General features: G+C 39.5%; 1 protein-coding gene across 2 annotated transcripts in view; it reads left to right on the forward strand.

Moving 5' to 3' along the window:
• The first annotated feature begins 327 nt into the window (after positions 1-327).
• The window catches only part of LOC125377577, a 39,792-nt gene continuing 27,503 nt past the window's right edge, over positions 328-12,616 (forward strand). For both annotated transcript variants that reach the window (XR_007219757.1, XM_048391512.1), the window contains exons 1-2: positions 328-599; positions 4,185-4,303. Coding sequence is in view for 1 of the 2 variants with exons in the window: in XM_048391512.1 (XP_048247469.1) it covers positions 4,215-4,303 (89 nt within the window). In the remaining variant the exon portion in view is untranslated. The remainder of the gene's footprint in view (positions 600-4,184; positions 4,304-12,616) is intronic.

Consider the following 12,616-nt stretch of genomic DNA (forward strand, 5'->3'; position numbering starts at 1 on the left):
TGTCATGCCTCAAATGAGGATCCCTAGACCTTGCTGTTGTCTTTCATACAAACCAGGACGTATATCACATGGCACCAGCTAAACTGCTTCGTCAACCCGAAATCCCTATAGCCTTCTTATCTAGTTGAAAAGCATTTCGCCACGACAATATATCATGCAATCTCAAGTTCGTCTATTTCGTCAAGCCTGCATGGCAGGTTACGTGCAAGGAAATCAATCTGATTATGAGCATTTTCAAAAATGATTGGCTGGCTTAAAACACATGGTCAGAGTGTTGCTTGCAGCACAGTGGTGTGATTACTCGAGTGATTTCTGGCTAATGTTGACATTGAGGAGCTTGCCATTCAAGTACGATTTTTGTATATGCAACTTCTGGGCAGCACAAACACCATCATTATCTGTGTCCCCGTTACTTGAGTTAATCAATGTGTTGAATATCATGATGACATTGACCTCAGACTGTCACCCTTGTGTCACAACACAGGAATAGTTTACCAGCGCCACACGGCCACAGTGGTGCAACATCATCTGGAACACTATACTTTAGGTGTGTTGCATGAGCCCTCGTACATTAAACACTTGTGTGATGAGACGGAAAGGTACGTATTTTCGTGATCTTCTAAAAGCACTAATGACGTTGCATGAACGTGGCCATCTTGATGCCTCCGTAGCCGACAGTGTAACACCTAAATTGAATCTAAAGGAGGGGTCGAATACCATCGTTTCATGCTGGATAACTATAAATGAAAAAGATTTTAAATAATACTATGAATAGATTCTGAACCTGTATGCAATGTTTATTAGAGGAATGGGTTCATTTTGATTTATATCTGCTTGATTCCTACGCGTAAAACGTCAATTTCTCCAAGTTCAAAACTAAATGGCAAGCACTAAGTAGGTAATGTTCATAATGTTTAATGTGGTTAGTTGGTCTTTTGACGTGATGACTTATGTTTTATGTAGCACAGAACTGACAGAAAAGTGATACTGACTATGATGTACAAACACAAGACGATCATAAAAAGTCACAGGTTTTTTCTTGTCAATGTGATTAAAAAGTATCAGTTGCCACTGTTTCACCTGTGGATATTGTATGAGATTGTGATACTAATGGAAATTGTCACTTTGTCAAGTTTGATGGCATGTCTATTACTGACAATGATATTACTTAACCAAGTCATAGTGACTGGAGTTCACTTTGCATTCTTGTGCCCAAACCTGATGGTAGTTACAGATGTTGTACTGACATGAAGCGGGTGAAGCATTGTATACAACTTGTTGGTTGTTGGTTTCACACGCAGTTCTTTTACATACAGATTTCTTGATTAACATATTGTTTCAATTTGGGAATCGACACGCAACATACATGAAGGTAACTCTAAGTAGTGTCCTCTTTACAAAAACAATGTACCCTGGGGAATGAAGCTTTTGTGAATAAGGTTGCAGTAATTTCGATCATGTGTATAAATAAATTATGAGTTTTCGGAATTCTCTGTCATTCCATTTTACTACAGGTGTCACGGACAGGTCCCTTTTCTGGGAACATATATGATCATATATAAGGAATATATTTTATTCCTTTGCAAAGCTGAATTGTGTTTGGGTGAAAATATTGTTTGAATAAATTAGACCCTACCCATGTGGTGATTGCGGAAACCTAGCCTTATGGGCTGAACCGACTAATGAGATAGGAAAGTTGCAAAATATGGGATATGGCTGATCATCATGTCATCGTACCCTCTGCTAGTGTCAACCACTTGTTTGCCAGGCTAAAACTCTATTATTTAGAGGCTGCTACTACTAACTATTCCAGTTATATCACCGCAACCTATTACTAATTGAGTTTGGGTCAGGCAAACCAGTGGTTGATACCACAAGCAGAGAGTTCAATACTCTTTACAGATGCCAGACACTTATAATCATATAAGAGGAATAATTCAGTATTTATTTGATATATACTATCAGAAAAGGTAACCGTGCTTCATATAAAGTAGTTTAATGGTTGAAGATAACAATATTTTATTTGGTGATTCGTCTGATCAATATTTGATCATCACAAATTCATGGATAAAACCCATACCTAGTAACAGAAGACAGAGCGACTCGCCCTAAGAGAAGGTGGTGTAATAACGCAATCACAATGTCAATATCGGGTGTGGCCATCATTGGTGCTGATACAGGCGAGGCACCAGAGGCGCATTAAAGACAGCAGATGATTGAAAACAGTCTTGGGTACCGACAAAACTCGTGCAACACGTCCCCGCATTTACACAAAGGGTAGAACATGATCTCGAATGATGTCAGCGTACACCATTCAAACTGTGATTAACAATTATGAACTGTGTTCTCTCATGAGTTGGGATACCATCCCATAGCAATACACTTCCATGCCCAAACTGATGACATTAAATAGCGCAAGCGTCGCTAAAACATTCTCCTGGACGCCTTCAGATCCTTGCACCACCGTCAGGGCTGGCCTGATAACCTCAGATGCTGTCTACACCAAGCTAGGCGTGCCTGATGGTGGACGCATCGCTGTTATTTTGGCAGTTTGGTATCGAATCCTTAGCTGCACCAACCAAACATGGTTGTCTTGTTGACGCGATGTCACAGGTGGACGACTGGCGCGTGGCAAAACATAATTGATGTCCGGCTGTAGATGAACCTTTAAATGCTTGCCATCTTCGTGTTGCGCCATTCCTATTGGTTGCTTCCCCACTGCGTGTAGACGTTGGTTTTCAGCAAGCGGTATCATTGGGAAAGCATCATTTATGAGCAACTGAGTGATAAATAATCATTGTGTGTACTTCACATTAAGAAAACCACAGGAACGTGCAGTTTGTGAATCACGACCTTAGAGTTGAGGAGATGTCTTCATGGATATGTGGGGCGGTCGGGTAGCCTAGTGGTTAAAGTTTTCGCTCGTCACGCAGAAGACCCGGGTTCGATTCCCGACATGGGTACAATGTGTGAAGCCCATTTCTGGTGTCCCCCGCCGTGATATTGCTGGAATATTGCTAAAAGCGGCGTAAAACCATACTCGCTCACTCACTCACTCATAGATATGTATGAAAAAATGCATTATTTAATTTCAGAATATGTTTATATTTTCGTTTGTAAAGCAAAGTCACCTTTTTTCATTAGTATGTGTAGATCGACAAAAAGGTTGATCAGGCAAGCCAATGAAGAAATGTTACATGTTATTGGTGGTTCAAAAGAAATTTGACGGACTTTCTAGCATGTGTAGTTTGTCTCTATAAAGCATCATGCAGTAACCGAGCAAGTTGTCCCCTGTGTTTGCAAACGAGCAGCACATATCTGAGCTCTCGTGACAGTTAGTGACGTTACCGCCTGTTCTCTGGTTACTACACTACCAATTGTTAATTCCGAATGTAGATTTAGGAGATAAACATACTGTGTTTTCAATGTAGAGCTAGGTTACCTGTAGATTTAACCGCGCTAAATTGAATTTGGAACTGAACGCGCAGCGTGAGGTATGTTTATCTCCATTCTACCATGACTAAATAAAACGCGAACTCTTTGGTGTTAGCAAATATACTGAGTGAAGCGGCATGGGTTCAGTCCAGTGTTTTGAGTGGGTTGTCGATCTGAATTACGGAATCACCGAAAAAACAATGGCGCTGTATATACTCAAGCAGTTTGTTTACACTGTAATACTTCACTCGAACATATGACAGCCATTGATAGCATATAGGCTCGGCAACTTGGTAGGTTAACATGAGGCTGGGCATCCCTAAAGAAAACAAAGCAAGCTTTGCAAGGCTTTCGCTCTACATCGCACGTCACCATTATGCCGTCATACCGCTCATTGTGACGCAAACTATATGACGTCACAGTCGCCAAAATTCGAAGCCCTCAAAACGTAAATACATTCCCTTTGTAGATTGCCTATGGACATCTAACTATACATGTGTTGTCATTCACGGCTCATGCTGGATCTAAGGCGCGTGAAAGGTCATGACTAACACCAATCTTTTATCCATCTAAGACATGACAAATAAAGCTTATGTATGTAAACACACTGTGATGAGAATAAAATCATTTGTTTGAAATCTTATACTATTGCAGTGACTATTCTGCGCTTCACTCATCTACAATAGTGTGATTAATTGTTTGAAAGTTAAATATATTTATATTTCAGATTTCTCCGTTTTTCATTCTAGGTAATGTAAACAACAAGGATTCCCGATGAGATGTTACTATGTGGATACTGTGGTGAAGATCTCCCACCGGGGACGAAAAGTGTAGAGGGAGAAAAGACGTACCATGAGGAATGTATCAAGTGAGTTTTGTCCCGTTTATTTAGAAATCTCACTTAACCTCTGTGTAGGCTTTCTGTTCAGTTGCACTAGAAATTTCAAATGACGTTAACAGATGGTAGTCACTTATGCCATTGTGTATCTGTAATTGCATATGTGGCTGATAAAAAACTACTTAATTACCTCAAACTGGTATGATTGTATCCGTAGTTAATAAACATTGCATGCAAAGATCAAAATCAGCATGTCTGTATTGCTGTAATCTTAACTTGCTTCATATGGTACTACTGTATATGATTACATTCATAACTGACAGTCAATGATTCAACCACTATGTACACAGTGACATATAGCATGACTTTGATAATCGACAAACATGCTATTAACAAGACATTGGTGGGGCTAAGAGTGGTAGAAACGTATGACATGTAACTGTTCCACCATAACCTGATTGGTGACTATATTGAGTAATCTTTAATTTGGAACACATATACTTTGAAAAGGGAGACAATCTTGTTTGTAAAATCGTGCACCACAAAATTTTACTACTTTCTAAATGGCATTGTGTCCATAGTTTTTGGCCATATGTGAGCCGTGCCAATTTACACTTAAACCGTGAAGAGCCGGGGTAGAATAGGTTTTCAGCAAGCTATGCTTGCCGTAAAAGGAGACTATGCTTGTTGTAAGAACTAACAGGATCGGGTGGTCAGGCTCGCTGACATGGTTGAAGCATGTCATCGATCCCATTTGCAAGGATCGATGCTCATGATAATAGTCACTGGATTGTCTGGTCGAGATTCGATTATTTACAGAGCGCCTTCATATAGCTGGAATATTGCTGGGTGCGGCGTAAAACAATAAACAAACAAACCAACTGTACTTAAACATGGTGGACTCTCAATTGGAAACCATGCCATCTCAAGTGGAATCTATCTGACCATAAATAGATCATAAAGAGACGTCATATCCAATAAAAGGGAAGTGACATACCGGAAGTGATGTCAGCACCTAAAGTGCCGTCAGCACCGGTACTAGTGACACAAATCCAAACTTAACAAGGAATGATGTGATTGGGTAGAAATAGACCAGAAATGACATCATTATTACTAACAAGATCAGCAAATAAAACGGTAATTCTAGTGAAGGTATCACATATTTGACTGATTCTTGATACATTTCTGATTTTCATGTCCTCAAGGGGAAATTTAGAGGAAATTATATCGAGTCAGGATTAGAATCAGTGAATAATAGTTTCCAGAAGAGGATTACTGTGAATTACACAGGGAGTTACTAGAGGCAGATCCCACCGGGTCCCTCTGGTATATTCTGGCAAAGATGTAATAGATGTAGAGGGTTCGCAAGAATTATCGAACAATATTTACCATTGTTAATAATTCTAAGAATACTATTTCTATTACATTCGAAGTACTCCCAATCCATGGAGTGCTGCATTCATGTGGCATGTAGGCAAGATGGTCCACTTCTACATTTTTCTCAGGCAAGTTTCTCCGAAGTTAAGGAATCAATGCATTCTTGGCTCCGACTGCATGGGAAAGAGAATGAAATTTCACAGCAACTGTCAATCCTTACCTCGGAAACCCCTAAATATTCCTCCTTGCCTCCCCCATGGGCTATCATAGAAAGAGTTATGCTTCTCCACCCTGAAGGCGGGAAAGTATAAGGGTTAGTTTGTTTTTGACTGAAGGAGTGCGCCAGTTTGGTTTCTCTAAAAAGCATTTTAAAAATGAAATGGGAGTGACCTAATCTGGACATGTTTTAACCAATCACCTGTCACATTATGTCACAATTTATTCATTTTGTATTCAAAAGAGCTAAAATGTTCAGGGGAGATATATCTCCTTTCGCTACAGTTAACCGGTCCATATTTTGCAAGAATAAACTATTGCGCATTGAGCGATTATCTCCTTCAGTTAATGAAATTTCTTTCCTTTGAATAGAATGAATTAGAATGAAATTGATTTCTCTTCATGCGCACACCAGATACAAAGGGTAGTAACTCATGTATAGAGGGCGCTTGTATGGAGTATATGAGTGACGTCATAGCGCTAGTAGTTCATCTTGCCTGAGGTCTTGCCATAAAGCAAGCAGCTTTAATTTCAGAAGTTGGAAATGGGGTGTTGCGGAAAAGGTTCTTTGCTAATCATCTTACAGTTTGATACAACGTTACTGTGGCGTCAGAGCAAGGGAGCTGAGATGGTTATCGATTGAACCCATAGAGGCTCGTGGAGGAATACAAGTTAATACAATGTGTATGGTGCAGACAATTAAAGGCCTTCGACTAGTACCGCAGGGGACGTACACCGTGTGTTTGTTATTTGTGTCTGGTTTGTGGGTAGGGGAAGAGAATAGGCGTAGTATTGAGCTTTATTACACGCTGACCTTGCAATGCTGTATATCGTATCTTTTTCAAGCTGTATCACTGAGCGTGAATGCTTATCTCCCTTACCCAAATAGCTCTATCGCGCACTAGCTTGGCAATGTATCGTATGTTATTCAAGCAGCCAGCGGGAAAGGTTCATTTAACATACAAAGGAGGTACATTATAACAATTTTATTTTAAAACATGTGTATTATAATGATATTGAAACAATATGAGAATTGAGCAAAACTATGGTAATGTTGTACATACAATGAATTTGTTTATAATTGTAGATATCATCACATATCTTGGAAATTGTTTCTGGATAACTGTTGGTAAAAATGATAAAGAAATATTTCTTTTAACAGAGTGTACCATATCCGTTATCATGATTGAGTAGTATTTGGGATTATCTTTCCCTGTTGTATTTTATACAAGACAGTGCATAACGTTACTCGTCTTCTAAGACATTACATGTTTCACAGAGACGTTGTTCAAATGGGGTTGGTGTTTTTGTATATCTACCCGTTTGAATTTTTAGTTTGTGAGTTTTGAGAAATGTGACCTATGAGTTTTGTTTTTACAATATGTAAGATAAGTTTCCATATTTATAGATGACTTGACCAACCTGTATGTTCTGACCTTGCTGTTGGATGAATGGGAATCCCTTTATGAATGCATGAACATATTTTTTTACATTTGGACTGAAGTTCATTTACAGTGGATTCATTACATTTATTTGTGTTTACTATTTCAAAAGTTTGTTTTATTTAACCCAGCCAACATGTTGACCAGAAAAATTGATATTTTCTGCCAAATCATGTTTAAGAATGACATTTGTTGTGTTATCTGTATAGGACTTGTAATTAATTATTTTTTATATAATTGCTACTAATAGTGGGTATAAACCAAGTTCTGCCTGACAGGCCCAGTTATGTGTTTTCTTGCCTTGGTTTTCCTTGTGCTGACTATTTAAAGACACTGTTTCTTTTATTGTGCTTTCCAAAGATAACTACATTAATAACAACCAATCTAAACTTTACAACAATCCTCTCCTCCCCGTGCTTACACTTCCTTTCTCTGCATATGGCATTATACGGCGGAGAACATATGATGCACTGCAGTAATCTCTACTTGTATGAGATATACTGACCGTACAAAGATTGATGCAGCCAAGAAAAGGGCAGTAAGAAAGAACACCACTGAGGGGTCAAATAGCACAATTTATGATCACGAACCCAGTTCTAAACGCTATCTTAGATTAAATCTTTGTGTCAATAACAATTTTTCATCTTCCACTAATGTAAACAATCAGGTTTCATCTAACAAATCAAGCATAATGATTTTTCTAAGGCAACAATATTGTCTTATCTGCAGGAAAAAAACAATAAACAGTCTTATCTGAGAGATATTCCAGAAAGCGAAAATTTGAATCACTGTCTCTCCTGCCAAACGGAAAATGCTCTAAAAGTAAAAACATGAAATGTTCTTTCTGTGTTCAAACTGTGACAATATTTCACCTTGGCCTGAAACTTCCAGTGGCATCTTGAAAAATACTGAGCTATTTAGAGAGTCAAGTTACAATGACAATGTTGATGACTACGACCACAACGTCGATGATAATGATGATGATGATGATGATGATAATGATGATAATGATGACAGTTTAGACCAGCTCGGTTTTGAGCTTGATGTTTCTGACTGATGAGCTCGACGACATTCTGAGATTTGTTTGAGCTCAGTGTGTATATACACCACATACGCCGTCATTCTGGATAGCTCATCCTCCAGACCTGTCAAGCTGTTGTAGGTGTCTCTCAGGGCTCAGTTCTAGGACCTGTGCCTTTCACACTTTATACAATCCAGCTCGGCAATGTCATCGAGAAACATAGTCTTCACAGGCATTTCTATGCAGATGACTAAACGGCTACTTGACAACTTTAGCTCATCTGCACTGTCAGTCCAGAGAGCAACAAAGATATTTGTGTGTTTCAACAATGTGAAGGAATGGTCCAAAGGAAATATGCTGACACTCTATGGCGAGAAAAAAAGAGGCGCTCCTCATTGGCACTCGTTCAACACGTCATTTATTTAGAATAACAACTATAAATGTGGGACCCGCGGAGATCCGGTGTAGAATTGGTCTTCAGCCATGTTTGCCGTTAAAGACGACTATGCTTGTCGTAAGAGGCGACTAACGGGATCGGGTGGTCAGGCTCGCTGACTTGGCTGATGCATGTCATGGTATCCGAATTACGTGGATCGATGCTCATGATGTCAATCACTGGATTGTCTGGTCAAGACTCGATTATTTACAGACCGCCGTCATATAGCTTTAATATTTATGAGTGCGGCGTTAAACAACAAATAGACAAACAAACAAGACACGGAGATTATGTCACACAGACTTGGCGCCTTTCAGGAAACTGTTGAATGCCCTGTTTTCATCATGAGCCATGACATGCTTTAGAAGAGGATCATCAGACAAATAAATGTGTGCAAAGTGCACAATACAATTCTGTCATGAAGAGCCTCCACGTTAATCAGTCCACGATATGCGATCGAGGGAGTGAGTAAGTGAGTGAGTGAGTTGGGTTTAACGTCGCTTTTAACATTATTCAAGTTATGTCACGGCGTGTCAGCTTAATGTGGGAGGAGAGCCCGAAGTGATGCAGATTTCTGAAGTTTTCCACTTCGGTGAAACCCACGAGCACGGGTATGGAGCTGACAAACCTAGAAGCATTTTCGGAGCGAACCGAGATTCTGGCGTGGCCAAGGGACGCAACTCTGCACAGCGAATCGCGGCGCCTTAAGCGACTTGGCCACCCGTGCCCCCGCCCTTGAGGGAAGAGCGAGATTGGTGGGATCTATTGTCTGACATGATTCTTCTTGTGAGGGTATCAATAACCTGAATTTCTAGAAGTTCAATCATAAACACCAAACGAATATGAAAGGACGGGTACAGCGCTCAGCTCTTAACTCCAGATTTTCTTAAGACTACATTTGTGATCTGCCCGAAGTTTTTCCTGGATATGAGCCTTCTGGAGTTTCTCCCTAACCTGCATCCCTTGTAACGTATAGGCCTGACCTTCGACGAGATGGTCAATAATTCCTACCGGAAGTAAACTGACTGTTCCTCACTCTTTTACTTTGCCTCGTTTCAGATGAAGAATATTGTCGAGCCCAAAGAACATGCCAATATCATTAGAAAGGGACTCGACAATTATAATCTGTTTTCGCCATTGGCAATAGGTTCAATGTCATCCATGTAAATGAGGTGAGTAAGAGATGTTGGGGATCTGTGCTGGGGAGGTCCAGGACTTAATGACTTGAGTTAAAAGCAGTAGTCGCCTGGGCGGTCAAAACATTCCAATGACCTCAAAATCCATTCGCGAGGTACAGATTAATCAGTTTATCTGTTGTCTGTCCAACACACTGAGAGGTTACAGTGGGAAGTTTGAGTCTTTTCAAGGATAATTTTATGAACCACCAATTGATTCTTACAACCTCAACATCCTATTATGGCTCCTTTCTGCTCCATGTAACATATGTCATTGGAAGCGCTGTATGATGACACAGGATCTGTAAGACACCTGTGGAGGTGAGACTAAAAGGAGGTTGTGTGTTTTTATAGGTTTAGAATTTTAGGGTTTATTGGCAGCTTGTTTGTTGTACTTTTATTTTTAAATGCGACCAAGTAGGCCTGTTTTGATTAGATATATGCCTAGTGCTTTAAAGGTTTGTAAGTCATTTAGGGGGTTCAGTACAGTTGCTAGTGTCCTTTAATTGTTGCAAATTAGTGTGGTTTGGAGTGTTGTTCTGTGTTGCTGGTAATGTGTGCAATATAGTATTACGCGTTCGGGCGTTTCTTTTAAGTTGCAGTGGGGGCATTTACCGGTTTGGTGTTTTTTAATTTTGTGTAGGTGGAAGTTTAACTTAGTGTGGCCTGTTTGTAGTTTAGTTATTATTTTGTCAAATGTTTTGGTTTTATGATGGTTTTTTTTTTTTTTGAGTGGCTTTTGTAGCAGGTGTTTTAGTTTGAGATCAGATTTCTGATAGTTATTTTGCCACTTTTGGAAGATTTTTTCCTTTGTGATACTTTTAATTTCTTTTTTTTGATATTGGTAGGTTGATACTTACTTCTTTTAGTTTTAGTGCTGATTTGGCTGCTTTATCTGCGTGTTCGTCGTTGCCAAACACTCCAACGTGGGCAGGGATCCAAACTATTTCAATGTCTTTACCTAGATTGTTGGCGCTTTTAATTATCTGTTGTATAAGTTTTGGGCGTTTTTCGTGTTTTTGTTTTTTATGGCCTGAAGACCACTTAATGAGTTTGAAAGGATTAGGGTTTTTTGGTGTCTATTTATTTGATCGCTGTGCAGGGATGTTACTATCCGCATTAATTCGGCTGTGAAAATTGATTGATTATTTGGGAGCCTATATGACTGTGTTTCTTTTTGGGGTTTGTTGATATGGATGCCGAATCGTGTGCGTTTTGAGCCCGGGTCAAAGGATCCGTCTGTGTAAATGTGACACCAATTTGGCCATTTTTCTTGAATGTATGCAAGTGTGATGGATTTAGCGGTATTTGGATCAGTTTCTTTATTTAGTCTGGTGGAGAGAGATATGTCGATTTTGGGGGTTTGAAGTTTGGGTGTGAAGGTATTATTTTTGTGCTGTGTTTAACTGTAAATTATTTAGGTTGTGTGTATTTAGGTAAGTTGTTATGCGTTGAGAGATTGGTGTTAATTGAGGGTTTTTGCGAGCTAGAGCTTGGAGTCTTATGTTAATTTTAAGGATCTGTTGGATTTGTTGGTTTTGTTGGGCTGAGGCCCAGTAATATATTGTTAGATGTTCTCGGCGTAGATCCAGGGGTATTTCGCCTCTAAGTGCCTGTAGCGATATGCGCGGCGTGCCATGCTGAGTGCGTGTGATTATCTTGGGTGCTTGATATTGAATTGAGTTTAGTTTATCGCTTAATGAGGAGTTTAAGGTGTTGTATATTTGGTATCGATAGTCTTTTATTGATCTAATTAGAGATTTGTAAAGTGATAGTAGGGTCTCCTTGGAGGCCCCCCAGTTGGAGCCTGTCAGGCAGCGTAGTGTGTTTAGGTAAGGAGAATTTGTTTTAGTTTTCGTGTTGAAATAAATTCATTTTCTCGTGTTGACCGCCGAATCACGTCCCGGACAACTTTCATATCAGGAATCTTAGTTTAATTTCCTATCCTGTTTTGAGATGCCCCCTAAGGGATGTGCAGGGGAGCATGTGTTTTTATGAGAGTTCAAAATCTTAACTACGGTTTGTTTGGGAAGCTGTAACGCATGAATTGTTCTTTTCATGTACTTTGAAATGTCAAAGAAGGGCGAACGTCTTTCACGTTCAGCCTTAAAGTATTCAAATATTTTAACAACGAAACCTTTCGCATCAGCGGAAAGATGCTTGCACTGAGACATCATGAAATCTAATGCTAACACCGTATTCGTGCGTGCGTGATTCCCGTGCGACCTTTAGAGTTGAGTTGATTGGTTTAACTGTGTCATATGGCCCTGTGACGCAGGGGTAGCATTATGCAGATGGCTGTTACAATGAATGCTCGTTCCACCCGTGACGAACAGGTCTGGTTGTTGATGAAATATAGTGATAGCTAAATAGACAGATTTTTTATTCATGCACCGATTGTCCTTAAATGTAATATCCAGTTATGTATGACTGTTTACTAATCTCATACTAACTTTGACTGGAGTTGGTCCAACAGTTTTTCAGATATTGTAGTAAACGTCGGTACCTTAAATTAACTTCCAGACTATAGTTTGGGGGTGTTTGCACGCATATTTATGTGTTTGTATACTATGCCTGTGGTTTTTCGGCATTAAGTGAGAAACCCCATTTATTTGCCCATATTTGAATTTTATTTAATGCATTCTGCGGTAATTTTTGAGCCATATTTATGCTTCT

The sequence above is a fragment of the Haliotis rufescens genome, unplaced genomic scaffold, assembly GCF_023055435.1.
Source record: "Haliotis rufescens isolate VD_foot unplaced genomic scaffold, xgHalRufe1.0.p SCAF_9, whole genome shotgun sequence".
Classification (NCBI taxonomy): domain Eukaryota; kingdom Metazoa; phylum Mollusca; class Gastropoda; order Lepetellida; family Haliotidae; genus Haliotis; species Haliotis rufescens.